Source organism: Callorhinus ursinus, unplaced genomic scaffold (assembly GCF_003265705.2).
Source record: "Callorhinus ursinus isolate GAN/ISIS: 27379988/994484 unplaced genomic scaffold, GSC_fseal_2.0 scaffold27, whole genome shotgun sequence".
NCBI lineage: Eukaryota > Metazoa > Chordata > Mammalia > Carnivora > Otariidae > Callorhinus > Callorhinus ursinus.
Window position 1 is genome coordinate 4,331,022 of NW_027397089.1, and position 21,408 is coordinate 4,352,429.

The 21,408-nt window shown below is 39.9% G+C and overlaps 1 protein-coding gene across 5 annotated transcripts in view; it reads left to right on the plus strand.

Annotated features, from left to right (window-relative positions):
• SINHCAF (SIN3-HDAC complex associated factor) overlaps positions 1–15,714 on the plus strand; it is a 33,312-nt gene extending 17,598 nt beyond the window's left edge. For all 5 annotated transcript variants that reach the window (XM_025879578.2, XM_025879528.2, XM_073877739.1 and 2 more), the window contains exons 4-6: positions 1,810–1,936; positions 10,096–10,246; positions 13,631–15,714. In XM_025879578.2, the coding sequence (XP_025735363.1) occupies positions 1,810–1,936; positions 10,096–10,246; positions 13,631–13,790 (438 nt within the window). In that variant the 3' untranslated portion in view covers positions 13,791–15,714. The remainder of the gene's footprint in view (positions 1–1,809; positions 1,937–10,095; positions 10,247–13,630) is intronic.
• Positions 15,715–21,408: the final 5,694 nt, after the last annotated feature.

Genomic DNA, 21,408 nt, shown 5'->3' on the forward strand with positions numbered 1-21,408 from the left:
AGATTTTATTTATTTGGCAGAGAGAGACACAGCGAAAGCAGGAACACAACAGGGGGATTGGGAGAGGGAGAAGTAGGGAGTCCGATGCGGGGCTTGATCCCAGGACCCTGGGATCATGATCTGAGCTGAAGAAAGACGCTTAACGACTAAGCCACCCAGGCGCCCCTCTTTATCTTTTTTCCTAACAGTAGCCTTACATTGTTGTTTGGTGACCATGTTACATTATTATAGGTTTTTGTGGGTCTTATGACTTATAAAAAAGTTATTTAAAAAGTGAGTTTTCTCTTAATAATAGCTTATCTAGAGACAATCCAAATTGTGATTTTTGAAGGTGATGGCAACCTTTTTATGGGTGGAAATGTGCAAATAGTAAAGGTGAATGAATTCATGAGAAGTGGTACCAGGCAGGGCTGGACCAGTGCCATGCTAGGCAGTGAGAGAACATAGCATTGCCATGTAAATGACCTCAGGGATAAAAGCGTATAGTGAAAAGAGCGTAAAGCGTAGGTGTGAAAACCTTGATTTGGTCTTGTACCCCTTTCTACCCATTCTCGCCCATTTACTATCTTAGTGAAATAAAGCAAAAGAGAATTTCTCTTGTTTTTCTTCACCCTAAATTGGAGTAACAAAAATAGTCCCCTTACTACTTTGTAGTGAAGGTAAAATCAAAAGTGTATGAAAGCTTTTTGTAAACCTTAAAACACTGTCTTGTAGAAATGTTAGTTGTTGTTAGGCTTGATTTTCTTTAACCTCTTTGGTCATTCTTACCATATATAAATCTACTTCAGTTTTTTATTTTTTAATTTTTTATTGTTATGTTAATCACCATGTATTACATCATTAGTTTTTTTTTTTTAATTTTTTTTTTGTTTATTTATTTGAGAGAGAGAGAATGAGAGATAGAGAGCACGAGAGGGAAGAGGGTCAGAGGGAGAAGCAGACTCCCCACTGAGCGGGGAGCCCGATGCGGGACTCGATCCCGGGACTCCAGGATCATGACCTGAGCCGAAGGCAGTCGCTTAACCAACTGAGCCACCCAGGCGCCCACATCATTAGTTTTTGATGTAGTGTTCCATGATTCATTGTTTGTGCATAACACCCAGTGCTCCATGCAGAATGTGCCCTCTTCAATACCCATCACCAGGCTAACCCATCCCCCTACCCTCCTCCCCTCTAGAACCCTCAGTTTTTCAGAGTCCATCGTCTCTCATGGTTCGTATCTACTTCAGTTTTTTGTACAGCACACAGTATTGCCTGCTTCAAAGGAAAAAAATACTAGATGAACTGTTTATTCTTTTTTTTTTTTTAAAGATTTTATTTATTTATTTGACAAAGACACAGCCACACAAGCAGAGGGAGTGGGAGAGGGAGAAGCAGGCTTCCCGCCGGAGCGGGGACCCGGATGCGGGGCTCGATCCCAGGACTGTTTATTCTTTAAAATCATGTGATGATTAAAAGTTCACGTGGAGGGGCGCCTGGGTGGCTCAGTCACTGAGCGTCTGCTTTCGGCTCAGGTCATGATCCTGGGGTCCTGGGATCGAGCCCCGCATCGGGCTCCCTGCTCGGCGGGAAGCCTGCTTCTCCCTCTCCCACTCCCTCTGCTTGTGTTCCCTCTCTTGCTGTGTCTCTCTCTGTCAAATAAATAAATAAGATCTTTAAAAAAAAAAAAGTTCATGTGGACTCTCACACACTCTGAGTAGAAAACTGGTTCTCAATTTTGGCTTCTTCAAATAGGCATTTATCTGAACCAAAGGAATACAAGAGGTGTCATTTTTTAAATGGTATTAAATATTCAGTATTTTCTTCCAGGTGGTAGATGCAAGGGCAGGACCCAGTCTGAAGACTACATTGAAACCAAAGAAAGTGAAAACTCTATCTGGAAACAGGATAAAAAGCAACCAGATCAGTAAACTACAGAAGGAATTTAAACGTCACAGTAAGTTTGATATTGAAATATGGGTACTTAAGAATAGTTGTTTGGTTTTTATTTTTGTCTGGGGGGGTGGCCTATGGTATGTATAGAGTTCTTAAATTTCTATTAAAAAAGTGAAGGCATTGTGTACTGTAGAGACATTTCTATGGACTCTTGAAACTCTAATTTTGATATCATCAAAGTGCTTTGACTAGCCACTTATTCAGATTGTGTGGAGACCCCTATGACCACTCTGATCTCTTTATTACCATCTGAAACTTTCTAGAAGATGCGGTTTTCAAGTTTGTTCACTTGTTTTTTATGCATAAAGAAATTGAGGTCTGGAGATGTGCAGAAAAGGTATGTAAATAATTAGTGGACAATATGAGACCAAAGCCCAGGTTTTCTGGAAAGTAACTTTAGAAATCATAACTCACATATTGCAGTAAAGCTAGCCTCAGGACTTTAGGTTTCTGGGGCAGTGTGTGTTGTGTGTGATGGAATGGGAAAGGAATGACAAGCTAGTATTAGGTTCATATACTCTTATTAAAGGAAGTTGTTGAAGGAGACAGCACCTGTAGTGGCACTTAAATATTTCGGAATTTAGAATTTCAGGGTTTGAAAAGGAAATGCAGTGCATATAATGTTATATGTAGCATTTGGATCAAGTGGGAGGGTTTCTAAGGCAGCACTACTGAATCAAACACATTAGTATTTCTTTTTTTTTTTAAAGATTTTATTTATTTATTTGAGAGAGAATGAGAGAGCACACGAGAGGGGGAGGGTCAGAGAGAGAAGCAGACTCCCCGCCGAGCAGGGATCCCGATGCGGGACTTGATCCAGGGACTCGAGGATTATGACCCGAGCTAAAGGCAGCCACCCAACCAACTGAGCCACCCAGGCGCCCACATTAGTATTTCTGTAGCACAAATTTAGGAGTATTCACATAGGTGGAATAAATAAAACTTGCATGGGCTAGTCAGGTTTAACTACCCTAATTTTTTTTAAATAAGATTTTATTTTTATTTTATTTATTTGAGAGGGGGTGTGGAAGAGAATGAGACCGAGAGCACAAGCAGGGGGAGCAGCAGGCAGAGGGAAAAGCAGGTTCCCCACTGAGCAAGGAGCTCGATGTGGGATTCGATCCCAGGACGCTGGGATCATGACCTGAGCCGAAGGCAGATGCTTAAGCGACTGAGCCACCCAGGCATCCCTTAGCTACGCTAATTTTATAATTCAGGTCAGGCCAGATTTTGTGGCCGAACTTTCTGTTTTCAGAGCTTTTTCAAAATTGTAGGTAGGGGTTGTGGACCGGTAATAGAGTTTTCAGGATTAAAAGAACAATCTGTTGGACCCTGTAGGACAAATATAATAACAGTTTGTAGGACAAAATATTACCAGTCAATGCTTGTTTTAGAATAATGGTAAAAGATAGTTAAATATACTAAGAAGGTAGAGTGAGGAAAGGAGAACTATCATCTCTTGGGCATTTTGGTATATGTACCAAGCACTTTACATACATAACTATCTCAATAATTTGTTTTAGAGATTAGGATAGGAAGTAGAGTGGTGATTTAATCTTGACCCAGGTCACTTAGTAAAGGTGATAGAGATGAATTCGACCTCATGTTTGTCTTGACTTCAAAGCCCTGTGCTCCACCTGTAATAGCACCCTGCTCTCTGGGGTAGTATAATCAATACCCACGACTCTGAAATCTTTGCAGATCTTCTGCTAACTTTCTGCTCTTTTAAGTAGGTGTTACTAGTCCATGGTTATTCTGATGATATATTTAATCTCTGGCTAAAATATCTTAATACTTCAAAGTAAAATATTTAGGTAATATCAAATCTGTGTGTATTTTAATTATACGTGTTCTTTTTTATTTAAAAAATGTTTTTTCCCCCCAAGTTTTTAAATTCCAGTTAGTTAACATACAGTGTAATATTAGTTTCAGGAGTAGAATTTAGTGATTCATCACTTACATATAATACTCATCACAACACGTGCCCTCCTTAATATCCATTCCCCCATTTAGCCCATTCTCCCCCCGCCCGCCCTCCAGTAACCCCTAGTTTGTTCCCTATAGTTAAGAGTGTTTTCTGGTTTGCCAACCTCCTCCCGTTTATCTCTTATTTCTTACGTTCCACATATGAGTGAGATCATATGGTATTTGTCTTTCTCTGACTTACTTTGCTTAGCATAATACTCCCTAGCTCTATCCACACAACTGCAAACTTTTTGTGTAATATTTTTGCACGTGTGTGTGCACATATACATATATGCTCACCCCTCATCTTTGTTTATCTGTATAGATTGACACTTGGGTTCTTCCATACCTTGGCTATTGTAAATAATGCTTCAATAAACATAGGGGTGCATACATCTTTTCAAATTAGTGTTTTCATTTTCTTTGGGTAAATATTCAGTAGTGGAATTACTGGATCACATATTTCTATTTTTAAGTTTATTGAGGGAACCTCCATACTGTTTTCTACAGTGGTTGCACTGGTTTGCATTCCCAACAACAGTGCACAAAGGTTCCTTTTTCTTCACATCCTTGCCAACACTTGTTATATTTTGTCCTTTTCTTTTTTTGGAAAAATGTCTATGAAGGTCCTCTGCCCATTTTGTAACTGGATTATTTGTTTACATGTGTTCCCTTCTTAATCAGCTATCACCTGGGGAATAGAAAAAGACTAATTCTGTCCTCTATTCCAACTAAGTTTTTTTTTTAATTTTATTTATTTATTTGACAGAGAGACAATGAGAGAGGGAACACAAGCAGGGGGGAGTGGGAGAGGGAGAAGCAGGCTTCCCGTGGAGCAGGGAACCCGGTGCGGGGCTCGATCCCAGGACCCTGGGATCATGACCTGAGCCGAAGGCAGACGCTTAATGACTGAGCCACCCAGGCGCCTCTATTCCGACTAAGTTTTAATGAACATTTGGAAAATAGTAATTTTCTTCTACCGCTTGACGATTAGAGGAATTGATTATTCATATGTATAGTCTTAGCTCCTCCCTTTAATTATAGGGAAAGTGATACCTGACTCAGTTTTGCCTTACCTAAGGGAATATTTCCAGTGTAATTTTAGATTTTTATTATAAAGCTGTATTGTAGAGGGAGGGATTGGAGACTGAAAATAAGTCCCTTTGAAAAAGGTGTGTGGGCTTTGTAGGCTTAGACTGAAGCAGGGTTTTCCTGTGTGCATTGTGAATTGATAGCACCTGTGTGCAACACAACAGTTTTGAGTTACTTGAATTTTTATACATCACCCACTAAATGGTGTTCCCACCTCTGGTCATATATTTGCTTCCATGCATCCTGCGTGTACCTGACCTTTATTTCTCTTTCTGAGATACTCTTTCTTTTGTGTGATATACTGGAAAGGCATTAGACCTAGAGCTTAAAGATCTGGATTTGAGTTACTGTTCTTGAAACTTAACAAATATGTGACCCTCGTGGCACTGAACATTGAACCATATTTTTCTAATCTGAGAAATGGGGATAATCAGGTTAAAAAGGGTTTTGTAAAACAAAACAAATTCCTATATAAATGTTATTTTTTGTCATTTTTTTTTTTTAAGATTTTATTTATTTGACAGAGACACAACGAGAGAGGGAACACAAGCAGGGGGAGTGGGAGAGGGAGAAGCAGGCTTCCCGCCGAGCCCGGAGCCCGATGCAGGGCTCGATCCCAGGACCCTGGGATCATGACCTGAGCTGAAGGCAGACACTTAATGCCTGAGCCACCCAGGTGCCCCTGTCATCCTTCTTAAAATCTACAATGAATTCTGGTTGCTATGGAATAAAGTTGAAAATCCCTAGTGAGTCTTTTGGAGGTCCTATTTTAGGCAAAGAATATTTGGGCTGAGTCAGTTCCCTTCCTGTGCATGGTGTATTCTGCTTCCACTACTTTGCTTATCATCTCTACCTATTCCATGCTAGCTAATTACTCCTTTGTGCCTTTTCAAATTCCACGGTTTTTAAGATTTTAAAAATTGTAGTTCTTTGAAGAATTTCCAGGCCTGCATTCTAGAAGAGAATTTTCTTCCTTACTGCATTCTTACATAGTTAGTTGTATTCTAGTATCCCAAGTGTTAGATTAAACCATATGAAATTGCCATTTTTATAGGTAGAAAATGGTCTAATAAACTGCAGCTTCAGAATTGTTTCTTAGATGCTAAGCACTTCCTGTGATAATGAGTTTTCTTCAAAACCAGCATTGAGCTGATTGCTGCTGCTGCTGATTGTTGGGGAAGTCTTTTAAACATTCCAGTAGACTTATTTCTTAAAGCCTGCTATTCTTGAGGATTTTGTAGGTAAACTTTTTTTTTTTTTTTAAGATTTTATTTATTTATTTGAGAGAAAGAATGAGAGAGAGAGAGCACATGAGAGGGGAGAGGGTCAGAGGGAGAAGCAGACTCCCTGCCGAGCAGGGAGCCCGATGCGGGACTCGATCCTGGGACTCCAGGATCATGACCTGAGCCGAAGGCAGTCGCTTAACCAACTGAGCCACCCAGGCGCCCCTGTAGGTAAACTTTTGTTAATACAAAGCACTATAAGCTCTCTTCATAGGGTTTTTTTTAGTCTGTTTCTTGCCATGTAGGATATGACATGGGGTTTGATATGTAATAGGTACGTCCTTACTAAATACTAATTGGGGGGCACCTGGGTGGCATGGTGGGTTTTGTGTCCTTTTGGGTTGTGATCTCTCAGGGTCAGGAGATGGGAGTCCCCATTTGGGCTCCATGCTCAACGTGGAGTCTGCTTGACACCCTTTCTCCCTTTCCCCCGCCCCTCCCCCCACTTGCATGCGCTCTCTTTCTCTCAAATAAATAAATAAATCTTTAAAAAAAAAATTGGTTCCTGGGGCACCTGGGTGGCTCAGTCATTAAGCGTCTGCCTTCAGCTCAGGTCATGATCCCAGGGTCCTGGGATCGAGCCCCACATCGGACTCCCTGCTCGGCGGGAAGCCTACTTCTCCCTCTCCCACTCCCCCTGCTTGTGTTCTCTCTCTCTTGCTGTCTCTGTCAAATAAATAAATAAAATCTTTTAAAATAAAATAAATAATTGGTTCTTTTGAATTGGAGGATTGCTGTATCCACCTATCCTGGGAGGGGGGAGTGTGGTAAGCTTGACCCTTATTTGTGATATTGTTGTGACAGGAAAATAGCAGCATGAAAGCCTTAGAGCATGGTGACCATCAACCAAAACATTTATTTTCTGGCTTGTAAATTTGACTTGTCTTTTAAGGGCAAAAATACTAAATCATGTTTAGCTTGTATCTGATGAATTGCCTTATTCCTTTTGAAATCAAGATCTTACTATTTTTCCTTTATAGGTAAGGTATTGTTTTTCTTTGGCTTTTAAGATTTTTTCCTCTGTCTTTAGTTTTAAGAAATTTAGTTAATTAAAAAAAAAGATTTAGTTAATGGTGTGTCTTGGTATTGATTTCTTTGAGTATATCCTGTTTGGGGTTTGCTCAGCTTCTTGAATATATCGGTTTATGTCTCTTGCTAAATTTGGTGAGTTCTCAGCCATTCTATTTCTTTTTTTTTTTTTTTTTAAAGATTTTATTTATTTATTTGAGAGAGAGAATGAGAGATAGAGAGCACGAGAGGGAAGAGGGTCAGAGGGAGAAGCAGACTCCCTGCTGAGCAGGGAGCCCGATGTGGGACTCGATCCCGGGACTCCTGGATCATGACCTGAGCCGAAGGCAGTCGCTTAACCAACTGAGCCACCCAGGCGCCCTCTTTTTTTTTTCTTTTAAAGATTTTATTTATTTATTTGAGAGAGAGAATGAGAGCATGAGAGGGGGGAGGGTCAGAGGGAGAAGCAGACTCCCCGCTGAGCAGGGAGCCCGACGCGGGACTCAATCCAGGGACTCCAGGATCATGACCTGAGCCAAAGGCAGTCACCCAACCAACTGAGCCACCCAGGTGCCCCTCAGCCATTCTGTTTCTTTGAGTACATTTTCACCTCCACCCTCTCTCTCTTTCCAGGACTGCAGTGGCACAAATGCAGATTTTTTTTTGTTATAGTCCCAGAGGTCTCTAAGTCTCTTTTCAGTTGTTTTCTCTGTGGTGTTCGGGTTGGGTAATTTCTGTTGTTCTTTCTTCCAGTTCATTGATTATTTCCTCTGTCCCCTCCATTCTGCTGTTAAGCACATCCACTGAGCTTTTTATTTCATTTACTGTTTTTTTTTTTCCCAGTTCAAATTTCAGTTCCACTTGGTTCTTCTTTATAGCTTTTATTTATTTTTTAAACTGAGATATATTCATGGAGACTCTTATTTGTTTCAGTTATGTTCGTGATGGTTCACTGGAGCGTTTTTGTCATAGTTGTGCTAAAATGTTGGTCAGTTAATTCTAACATCTCTGTCATCTTGGTGCTAATATCGGCTTACCTGTTCTTTCAGTTTGAGATCTTGGTTCTGGATGTTTTTTTTTTAAATTCTTTAATGAATGTATGTATGTATGTATGTATGTATGTATGTATGTATGTAAACTCTGCCCTGGGTGTGGAACTCGAACTCATGACCCCAAGATCAAGAGTCGAATGCTCTATCAACTGAGCTCTACCATATGTTCCCCTATAAGGGATTCTCTTTTTTTTTTTATATGATTTTTTTATTTGAGGGAGAGTGCAAGGGAGGGGGAAGGACTGAGGTAGAGAAATCCTCAAGCAGACTGCCTGCTGAGCAGAGCTCTACATGGGGCTTGATCCCAGGACCCTGAAATCATGACCCTGAGCTGAAATGAAGAGTCAGACACTTAACCAATTGAGCCACCCAGGTACCCCTCTTTTTTTTTTTTTTAAAGTAGTCTCCATGCCCAGGGTGGAGTCCAAAGTGGGGCCCAAACCTACAGGCCCTGAGATCAAGACCTGAGTGGAAATCAAGAGTTGGGCCTTAAACCGGCAGAGCCACCCAGGTGCCCCTGAGGCATTTTTTTACATTGAAACCTGCGGAATTTAAGAAACAAAACAGAGAACATAGGGGAAGGGAAGGAAAAATAAAATCAGATGAAAATAGGAAGGGAGACAAACCATTAAGAGACTGTTAACTGTAGGAAACAAACTGAGGGTTGCAGGAGGGGAGGTGGGTGGGGGGATGGGGTAACTGGGTGATGGGCATCAAGGAGGGCACTTGATGTAATGAGCACTAGGTGTTGTATGCAACTGATGAACCACTGAACTCTACCTCTGAAACTAATAATACTGTATATGTTAATTAAATTGAATTTAAATAAAAAATCGAAACCTGGACATTTAAAAATTATGTTATGGATCTTCTTATTTAAACCTTTGATTTTAGTGGGGTTTTTTGGACACCCCTGTAGCAGAGATGTTAAAAGTTACTGCCCAGTGGTGTTAAAAGTCAGGTTCGTTCCCCCCTCAACCTCCATTGACACCTGAGGTGGGAGGAGCACCTCATTGCTATGGGATGGGGGTGGGAGTTAAAGCTCCCACATGGTGGGGATACTCATTCCTAGTGGGCCGTGGTGAAAGGCCTGACTCTTCAACAGGCTTCCTCTTGACACCCTGGTGGAGTTGAGGGTTTCATACCAATCTTAAAAGGATGGAAATCTTAGGCTCCCCACTTGGCCTATGCTGGGGTGGGTGGGGTTGGGTCCCTTTTTTTTTTTTTTTATGGTGCTTGAGTAGAGTGATTATTATCTAATAAAAGTTTTCTGTCTTGTTAGGGTACCACTTTCCTCCTGGCCTTTTGTTGAGAGCCGGGTTTTGTTGGCACTTTTTTTTTTTTTTAATCTATACCCATTTGGCATTTCTGGGTTGCTGGCTTCTCTAGCTCCAAGACGGGGATTTATGAGGCAAAAAGAAAACCCATAAAAGCTAGGGAACTCACCACCATGTCTTTCCTTGGGTCAGGCTCTCTAACTCTTGCCAACTTTTAGAGTCTTTAAGATTGTTTTATATGTAATATCCAGGGTTTTTAGTTGTACTTATTTATTAGGAGGAGGAATGGGGAAAAAGTATGTCTATTCTTATCTTCATAGAAGCTTATGTCCTCATTTTCTTTTAGAAACACTTTAGTACAAATGTCTTCAAATACCAATAGTGAATAGAAAATAAATCCTTTTACTAATTCATTCACAGTTTTTTATGTTGAGCCTTAGTTGCATATAATGAAATTATACATTTCTTTTCTCTTTATTGCAGATTCTGATGCCCACAGTACCACCTCAAGTGCCTCCCCAGCTCAATCTCCTTGTTACAGTAACCAGTCAGATGATGGCTCAGATACAGAGATGGCCTCTGGCTCTAACAGAACGCCAGTTTTTTCCTTTTTAGATCTCACATACTGGAAAAGGTAAAAGCAGCAGAAAATATCTCTCTAACCAGCAAACCTTCTTAATTACAGGCAATGGTTTCACACTTCCTTAGCAATTAAATGGCATTTGGCAAACAGCTGGTAGCACACATGGTTGTAGGTGGATTAAGCAAGAATTGAGCTGAGAGTTGGGATTTTGTATACTCTTCCTATTAAAATTGATATAAAATAAAAATCATGTTAGGGAACCTAAATTTCCTATAATGGAGTAGACTAGGTATTCTGACCAGTTCTCTCACTGAAAAAAGTAAAAGGTAGAAATATATATTTTTAAGTCTTTAAAAATAGCATTGATAGGTGAGTAAATTAAAAAGGAATAATCAAAGACCAAAATGCTAAGTGAATGTGGGGCCCCCAAAGTCAAAAAAGAGAATAGACCAAGAAAGAGAAGATTCAAAGAGAAATGATTAAGGGTTTTCTTTTTCACAGATTTGGGGAAGACTAACAAAAGTGAGATAATAATCATTTATCTTATAGTAGAGAAAATTCACCCATAGATGACTTGTTACAGTGAAACTGTGGAACATGAAAGACAAAATAGATCTTTAAGCAGTGGGAAAATAAAGACATTATTTTCAAAGGAACAACAAACATACAAAGCTGAGTTCTGAGCATGAACAAAGGAAGCCAAAAAACAATAGATTAATACTTTCAATGGACCAAGAGATAGAAATCCTCAACCTAGAATTATATATATGTAGCAAAAGTATCCTTTGGGGCGCCTGGCTGGCTCAGTTGGAAGAACGTGTGACTCTTGATCATGAGGTTGTTTGAGCCCCACATTGAGTGTAGAGATTACTTAAAATAAATAAACAAACTAAAAAAAATTATCTTTTATGAACAAGGGTATAAGACTTTTTGATTGGGGAAAAAAATTTGAGAACTTGCTGCCAAGCTGACCCTAAGTAACAAAGTTCTACAGGCAGAAAAAGAGATCCTAGATTAAAATTCTGAGGATAGTTAAAGTAGCAAACATTTAGGTGAATTTAAACAAACACTGACTCCTTGAAATAACAATAGTTGTGGGATAAAAAAAAGCGAATTACAAGACAGTAACATAAGTCTAGGCAATAATAGTGATAAGAGTTAAAGTATCCTAACATCCTTTGCATTGTTGAGAATGAATATATTGAATAACTTTGGGACTAGATTAACTATGTCACCACTAAAAGAATAAAAAAAAAAAGAGTGAAAACCTCCAGAGTTGAGAAGGGCCGGGCAGAAAATTTAAAAATATACCTAAATATACCTAGCAAAACAAGATGGAAATAGAAAACTTATATATATTTGTAAATTAAGAAACTGAGTCCAAAGAAGAAAATATAATATAAATGAGAAAACCTTTATAACTAAAGAACAACTGAAAAATACCACGAATCAGAACAAATGATAGGAAGTTTCAAAGAGTTGGAGGAAAAGTTAATGCATTCATTCATTCATTCATTGATTTATTGGACAGCGTGCACAAGAGAGAGCATGGAGCACGTGCACAAGCAGGGGGATGCACAAGCAGAGGGGAGTGAAAGAGGGAGAAGTAGGCTTCCCACTGAGCAGGGAATCTGATGTGGGTCTCCATCACAGGACCCTGAGGTCATGACCTGAGCTGAAGACAGACGCTTAACCGACTGAACCACTCAGGCGCCCCAAGTTAATGCCTTTAATGCTTAGAAAAGAATGACTAAAAGTAAATGAAGTGATATGTATCCAATTTAAAGATTAATGAAGCCCAATACAAAGAAAAATGAAAGCAAGGAGGTCTTAAAGATAAGAGTAGAAACAAATGGAGTAGAAAACCAGTATGCAGCGAATATGATCAGTAAAGATACGAATTAGATCTTGAAAAAGACCTGACCAAAAAAACTACTTAAAGATGAAGCAGATAAAGAAAAAAGAGAATACACATAAGCATCTTGGATAACGAAAGGGAGATTTAGCTATAAATAAACCAAATTTAAAAGACACACATTATAAACAACTGTATGCCAATAAATTGAACATATAGGTGAAGTGGATACATTAGTAGGAAAAGTTTACCTAAGTTGTCTCAAAAAATAGAAAAAAAATAGAAAACCTGTATAGTATAATAAGTTGATTCATTGGTCAAAGTCTTCCCTCCAAAACCCCAGACCCATTTAGGCGAGTTCTGCCAAACATTCTAGAAACAAATGATTCTGATCTTGCATTGGCTTTTTCAGATGATGAGTAAAAGAGAGTATAGACTCCAAGCATTCTATGAGGCTAACATAACTTTGATAGCAAAAGAGTATATCATGACCAGATTAGATTCATTCTAGGGATGTAAGATTGGTTTAAACATTAAAAATCAACTGATAGAAATTTGCCACATTGACAGTTTGTAAAGGAGGGGAAAAAATGCCTACTATCTTAGCAGTATTTTGAAGATGTTTGATAAATTTGAATGTTTCTTCAAAACTTAAAACCTTTAGTAAATAGGAGTACAAGGGAACCACATTGATAAATAATTGGCATTTTTGAATAAACATGAACATGTTTCCATTTTGTATCCCAGCAACCTAGAAAACGTTTAGGCATGCATTGATGCATATAGCATATTTGTAGTAGTGGAAGTTGTCCCAGTAAAAGGAGAGTGGATGAATGTATATTTACATGGTAGAATTCTATACATAAAATGAAATAAAGGCTCTGCTTAACAATAGCTATGGACCTCAATGTTGAGCAAAAAAATTGCAGCATAGAGTATGATTCCATATATGTGTTTCTTTTAAATAGGAGATAACCAAGCAATATCTGTTGAGATGCAGATGTGGTAAAACTATGAAGTGTAAAGAAAAAAAGTAGTGATAGGCTTAAAATTAAGGAGGAGAGAATGAGATGGGGTAGAGTGGGATTGGAGAAGGGCATACAGGGGTACTTCATAAAAAATGATTTTTTTTCCCCCGTAGAGTATGTGATCCATGGATATTTTGTTGTACTGTCATTTTTTATGCCTTTTTATGTATATTTGATTGTATATATATTTACCAGTTGTATCAGCCTGTTTATGATGGCGGTTTTTGTTTTTGTTTTTGTTTTTGTTTTTCCAAGAGTCAGTGATTTTTAGAAGAAACAGTTTACAATGTTAGGAGCAGCTTCTGAAACTGACTGCTCTCTCTTAGAATGACCCCTGCCCCCCTTAATATATGATAAGATTCCAGTGTGAGATTTAAGGGACCTGGGTATTTCCCATAACTTAGCTAATTGGGGATCTCTCTAGGAGCCTTTCATTTGGAATGCTTGCTCATGTGGTACTTAGTTATAAGGATGGAGATTTTTTCCCCCCTTTGTTTTCTTGTATTACTAGTTTTCTAGCTTATTAATCTGTTTCCCATTTTTTTCTTTTAGACAGAAAATATGTTGCGGGATTATCTATAAAGGCCGTTTTGGGGAAGTCCTCATTGACACGCATCTCTTCAAGCCTTGCTGCAGCAATAAGAAAACAGCTGCTGAGAAGCCGGAGGAGCAGGGCCCAGAGCCTCTGCCCATCTCCACTCAGGAGTGGTGACTGAGGTTTAGGTAGAAGGGGAACAAAAATGATTTAAATTTTGCAAAGAAAACAAAGCAACAAAACCCTCTTATTTTTAACTCTGATACCTGCTATTCTGCCAAAAGACAATTTCTAGAATAGTTTTGAATGGGTGGTTATTTCTCCTCCAGTTCCATAAACTCTGAAGCCAGTGTCTAGCTTACTAAAAGAAAAAAAGAAGTGTACATAATATTTAAGATGCTGAGTATTTCATAGGAAAGCTGAATGCTGCTGTAAAGTGCTCTTTAAGTCTTTTTTTTTTTTTTTTTAAATCCCCTTCTAATGAATGAAACTAGGGGAATTTCAGGGGACAGAGATGGGATTTGTTGTATGATAAACGTATGTAGTTTTAGTCTTTCTATATTGAGAAGCAGTGGTTGGGGCATTTTTTAAGATGGCTGGCTATACTTGTTTTCCTTCATGATAATAAATTTGTCATAACTCAGTAACATGGACTTGCCCCTAGAGGTAGTTGTTAATAATTTTGCAATAATAAGGTCTTGCCAAGGTTCTGATGATTCAAACCTGTACTACTGAATATGAAGCAGGACAGACTAAGCTCTCTGGTGCAAATACCTTGAAGGAGTAATTTCTAAATACACAGAGTGGTAACTTGACTGTATATGTTGCATCCTGTGTCACCTCCCTCCATATTGATATTTGATAAAGATTTTAATCTATATTGAAACTTCTAAAGCAGAATCAAAGCTCCTCTGGGGAAATGTCACATTTTAGGATGAGCAATCCTAAATGAATAGTACCAAAGCATTACCACATGGTAGAGATCACATTCTATTAAGAAGGTTAAATTATCTGAAAAAATGTGCAAGTCTTCAGGATGGCACACACAAATAAACAAAGGTTAATGCTTCTTGGGGCACATTTCTTAGAGGGCTTGCCTAGTGTGTAAATAATTGACTTTTGTTTGTGTTACAAGACTGGTGACTTCATTGAAAATCTGCACAATTCAGTTTTAGCTCTGGATTACTTCAGTTGACCTTTGTGAAGGTTTTATCTGTGTAGAGTGGTTGTTTGACTTGTTTTAATCTATTAGGGTTTTGGGTTTCTTTTCACTCTATTAAAGTAAAATTCTAAAAGAAAAGAGGTGTGTGTTAATGCTGAGTGGGTTGGTTTAGGTTTGGCTTCTTACGGTCAGGCTTTGTGAACCTTGAGATATTAGATGATAAATCCTGAACACAGAGCTCTTCAGTTCTAAAATCTTCATTTGAAAGCCTTTTACTTGAACCCAAACCAAAGTACTCTCATTGCCTCTTTTCTAAACATTCAGGAAGAACATATCACCAGTTCAGACTTTTCATAATAAGGGAGGATCATTTGCCTTCCTTACACTAACATAACTCAGTGCTTATTTTTAAAACTGGATTTTTAAAATTGGATAGTATAAATAACAAGGAGTGAGCCACTTTCTATGGGCACCCTATAGTTTTATAGTTCTTAATCTAAACTTAAAATTTTATATTTCTTACGGCACAGACTACAAGCCACCATATGCACAGACTACTCAGTGAGTTGGGTTGGCTCTCCCACAGCCTTTGAGGTGTATTCCAAGAGTCCCAGCCATTACCATCTTCCTCCCGTTATTTTGAAATGGTTTTTTTTTTTTTTTGTACATTTTGGCTACAGTATTGGTGGTAGAATATACTATAATATGGATCATCTCTACTTCTGTATTTATTTATTTATTACTAGACCTCAACCACAGTCTTCTTTTTCCCCTTCCACCTCTTTGCCTGTAGGATGTACTGTATGTAGTCATGCACTTTGTATTAATATATTAGAAATCTACAAATCTGTTTTGTACTTTTTATACTGTTGGATACTTATAATCAAAACTTTTACTTAGGTTATTGAATAAATTTAGTCTTACTAGAAAATAAAAGAAGCTGTTTTGTGGCTTTCTTTAAAAGGTGTTCTTAGGTAAGAATAACTAACATTTTTGGCCTTTACAGATACTCAGTTTAACTCCCTAAGTTTTATAATAAGCCATGAAGGAAAAAAGTCCTCTAGAAATACTTTAAAATAAAAGACGTTTTAACAGACATGCCCAGGAACTAACCTTAGTAGATGAGATTTAATAATGAAGGACAAACTTTCTCCAGTGGTTGGTTGGTTGATTTCTTTTTTTCTTTTTTCTTTTCTGCTCTTCTGTTTTCTATTTTTATTATTTTTTTAAAAATGTCTCCAGTGTTTTAATGTCCATGATGTGATTTTATTGTTACTGTCTATTGGCATAATGGGAATCATCATTGAGACTTTAAAGAAATTATAAAAACTGGTTATAGGGAAAGGTGGATTTTGGCATTGGAGTCAGACGTGGTCTCTTAATTTCTGGCTCTGCCCTTTTATTAGCCATTTGAGTCACTTGTGAGCCTCCAAACTTCTGTAAAGTAATTAACAAAATTACTTCATAGAATTATGAGGAATCTAAAGGGGTGTAATCCATATCAAAGTTTTGTGGGTTTTTTTTTAAAGATTTTATTTATTTGACAGAGACAGTGAGAGAGGGAACATAAGCAGAGGGAGAGGGAGAAGCAGGCTTCCCGCTGAGCAGGGAGCCTGATGAGGGGCTCAATCTCAGGACCTTGGGATCACGACCCAAGCCGAAGGCAGGCGCTTAATGACTGAGCCACCCAGGCGCGCCTGTGGGTTTTGTTTTTGTGTTTTTTTTCTTAAAGATTTATTTGAGAGAGCACAGGTGCAGGTTGGGGGTGGGCAGAGAGAGAAGCAGACTCTTGCTGAGCAGGGAGCCCTACATGGGGCCCTGGGACTCCATCCCAGGATCCTGAGGTCATGAAGCTGAAGGTAGACACTCAACTGACTTGAGCCACCCAAGTGCCGCCATATCAAAGATTTAGAAGTAGATTATTAGTTGGGAAAGGTGGATCCTGTGGGCCAAACTTTCTATGCTACAGCTAGGCCTTTTTTTTAAGATTTTATTTATTCCAGCGCCTAGGTGGCTCAGATGGTTAAGCGTATGCCTTCAGCTCAGGTCATGATCCCAGAATCCTGGGATCGGGTCCCGCATCGGGCTCCCTGCTCCTTGGGAGCCTGCTTCGCCCTCTGCCTCTCTCTCTCTCTCTCTCTCATGAATAAATAAAATCTTAAAAAAAATTATTTGAGAGCGCACAAGCAGGGGGGAGGGGCAGAGGGCGGGGGAAAAGAAGACTCACCGCTGAGACGGGAACCCCACGTGGGGCTCCATCCCAGGACTCTGAGATCATGACCCCAGCTGAAGGCAGACGCCTAACCATCTGAACCACCCAGGTGCCCCATACGGTTAGGGTTTAAATTTGGTTTGGGATAGTCCAGATGAGTTGCCAACACCTAATCCAGTTACTGTGAAGTTACCAAGTTAACCTGAAGTTAAGCTCAGGTTGTTGGCAGAAATCATTTCCTGTGGCTTTAGGATGGAGAGCCCAGATTCCTCACCTGGCTGTAGGGCTCCTGGGTGGTTCTGAGGTGGCTGCTTCCTGCATCATGCCGGTGGGTCTCCAGAGCCAGTTGGCTAGCAAGTCCGAGTCTCCTCATGTCCTGCCCACATTCAAATGAAGATTACACAATGAACACCCCCTACTGGGGTGTGGGGCTCATGAGGGACATCTTGGAGTGTTGTCTGCCACAGCACCTCATTTTCTTTTCTGACTGAATCACTTGAAATTGGGCCTCTTTGCCCTACATTACAAGTGCTTTCTGTAGCAAGTTAAAAAAACAAAAAACGCTCCCCTACTATGGGTCAGGCGCTTTTAAACATTGTTTAAACAACTGCAAAGTTAAACAACCAAAAACCTGTTCACGGGTTAAGTGGAGGTGCCAGGAGGTCTTTTGTAACTTAAATCGAATTCCCAGATTGCAAAGCCTTTCCTCACTGAATTGGCCCCTGTCCCTGCTCTAGCAGTGGTACTGTCTTAACCTGCATTTGGAGGTGGTTACCTTGCTCTGTTTTGAAGGCTGAAAATGAGAGGCAAGTGTTACCCTTGCTGAATGACTTACTCAGTTTAAATCAGTTGATCAAGTTTTGTTTCTTTAATTTTGGTGTACCTATTAATATACTGTCTTTTTGTGTAGTGAAACAACTGGATATTCTAAAAATCAGTGAAGGTAGCCAGAGCTCATGGCTTGCTCTGCAGTGAAGGATGGATGCCCAGGGAGCCTCTCCATTCAGCGTTCCTGTAACACTTTTCCTAATGCTCCAGATTTAGCATTGTGGTACTCTGGCAATCATTTTTGTGTGATGTTCAGTGAACTGGGAAGGGAGGAAAAAGCCAAATTGGATCAAACATAGATAATTTCACAGGCTTAATGTTCTCAAAGAAAGGGATCTGAGGATTCTAACAATTTCTCGAGCTGTGGAGTTTGGTTACTCATTGTGATCATGAGAATGCTTTGGGTTTCAGATATCCTGCACCCTGGTTAGAAGCTGCTTGTTACTGTATGTTGAGTTAGGGGGTCTTGGACATACTTAGTTGCAGGCTTCAGTGTAAAACAGCTTAATCTTGTAGTTTAGAGAACTGAAAAGATTTTGGCAAAGCCTGTCCATTGTTTAGTGCTTGAAACGGGGGGAAATAATTAGCTCCATTTTAGAACTTCAATTCTCCATACTCAGCTTACATTAGCTTTAACATTGCCTGGGGTTTTTGTTTTTGCTTTTTTGTAATTACAAGAAAGTGGTTTTAAATATCAAAAATTAAGACTCAAAAATCTCAAAAGATTATTCAGCAAGTCATTGGTAGGATTAAAATAGGAACCTGAACAATTATGTCCGTCCACCCCCCGCCCCACCTTTTTAAGGTAACAAGTGTATTCTTTGCCTCCAACCACCTTTACAATCCACTCCAGGGTTGATTCTGTACCCACCACTCCAGGGACTACTGATGGCTTTCTCATGGGGAATTCCAGAGCCCTCAATTTTTTCATTCAGCCCCTCAACAGCACTTGATATTATGGATAGTATCTTCAAATATTCTTGGCTGATAACACTGCAGCTTCTAGGCTTTCCTATCTCAGACGCTCACTGGCCAGGGTCATCTTTGGCCCTCTTCCTGGGCCATCTCCATTCCCACCATCCCAGATACTATCTAAAATAAGCTGGCATCTCTCAAGTCTATCTTCCAGAGCTTTTTATCAGGGTGCTGGCAGGAAATAGATGACTTACTGAAAATGGATAATTTGAGGAAAGCTTAATAAAGGGAGTTTACAAAGCTGTGCACAGGGTGTGGGGAAATCCCAGGGAAGAATACAGTTCTGAGGCCCAGTAACACTGGGACTGGTAGTATTGGGGTGCTTTACCACCTTTAGGTCTGAAAGGTTGAAGGGAGGAAGTGGTTAATGGAACCAGGAGACCAGCTATGTAGACAGGGTGGGAGACTGGGAAGCAGCAGGAATACATCCTCCTGTCACTTTCCAGATTGACCAACTCACATTATTAGTGCCTTCACACATACTGTTTGGTCCCCCTGACCCATTTCCCCACCACCACCTAGCTAGGCATCACCTACTCACCTTTCAGATTTCCTGTCAGTACCACTTGGGGAAGCCTTCCAGAGCAGCCACTGTACCCCCCCATCACTCATAATTACATGCTGAGTAGGTTCCATGAAAGCTGGAACTATTTTTCTCACCACTATTGCTCCCAGAGTTTAGCACAGTGATTACTATTATGTAAATAGCACAATACATATTTATTGATTATAATTTTGTATTTTCAGAAGTTCATAGAAGAGTTGAATTTATGCTAATGGTCTGTTTTTTAAAAAATTATTTTAGAGCACACGTGGGGAAGGGGGAGGGGCAGAGGGAGAGGGAGAAGCAGACTCCCAACTGAACAGGGAACCCTATGCGGGGCTGGATGCCAGCACCTGGAGATCATGACCGGAGTCGAAGGCAGAGGCCCGACCGACTGAGCCACACAGGTGCCCCTATGCTAATGGTCTCGATGAATTTCAAGAATTAAAAATACACTAAAGTTGAAAGGGCAGTACAATAGAATAACTTTTCCCTAGATCCGCCAACTGTTAATATTTTACCACATGTACTTTAATTTGTTTTGCTGAATCATTTGAAAGTAAGTTGTGACAACATGGTACTTCATCCCTGGATACTTGAGCATTCATCTTCGAATAAAGGTTTTCTACATAAAACCACAATGCCATTGCCACACCTGAGATAATTTTTTTTTTTAAGATTTTATTTGTCAGCGCATGCGCACAAGTAAGGGGAGAGGCAGGCAGAGGGAGAGGGAGGAGCAGGTTCCCTGCTGAGCAGGGATGTGGGCTCCGTCCCAGGATCCTGGGATCATGACCTGAGCCGAAGGCATCCGCTCAAACAACTGAGCCACCCAGGCAACCCGCCACACCTGAATAATAACAATGACTCAATAACATTTAATATGATCTGTATGGGATAATTTGCCTATTATCCCAAAATGTCTTTTTTAAAACTTTTTCCTCAGGGCACCTGGGTGGCTCAGTCATGCTTCTGACTCGATTTCAGCTCAGATCATGATCTCAGGATCCCGGGATAAAGCCCTGTGCTGGGCTCTGCTCATGCGGAGTCTGCTTGAGATTTTCTCTCCCCCCTCCCTCTGTCCCCATCCCTCCATCTTCTCTCTTTCTCAAATAAATAAAAATCTTTAAAACTTTTTCCTCATGCAGGATCTAATCAAGGTTTTTGCATACATTTTAACCTGGAATAGCCCTCCCTGTCTTTTTCTCCCCTATGACATTGAATTTTTTGAAGTGTCCCAGTCAGTTGTACAATGTCCCATCTCCTGGGCTTTTTCTGGTTTTCTTAGTAGATTTGGACTATACTTTTTGGTAAGAATATAACAGGCTATGTGGTTCATTTCTTATTGTATCACATCAAGATGCACATAAGGTCAAGTTGTCCCACTGGTTAATGCTAAGATTGATCATTTGGTTAAGATGGTGACTGCCAGACCTTTCCATTTCAAAGGACATTTTTTTTCCTTTTGTAAATAAACAATCTGTGGGGTGGTAAGTACTGTGAGGTTTTTTAAACAAACTTTCAAGTATTCATTCAGCATCTATGTCAGGACCCTATTACATGTCCTAAATAGTCCCTTTCACTTGAGAAATCATGCCATCCTTAACTCCTTTGAGGATCTCAGCTCACTGAGGGTGTTGGGCTTATTCTTGTCCCTTCATTGCCCTTGACTCATTTTCTTGATTTCTCTGTGGTTTTCATTCAGAAGTAAAGTTGTGGTGGATAAGGTGCAGGGGTTATGTTTGGCACATGAGCTTGTTAGTAAATATCACCAGGGCATACATGAATAAACAATGGAATTAGAGTTAGAAAACTTGAATTCTGGGGCGCCTGGGTGGCTCAGTCGATAAGTGTCTGCCTTCGGCTCAGATCATGATCCCAGGGTCCTGGGATCGAGCCCCACGTTGGGCTCCCTGCTCCGCGGGAAGCCTGCTTCTCCCTCTGCCACTCCCCCTGCTTGTGTTCCCTCTCTCACTGTGACTCTGTCAAAAAAAAAAGACTTGAATTCAAATCTTGATTTTGGTACTTTCTGGCCTTATGATCTCTGATAATTTCTCTGAGCTCATTTCCTCCT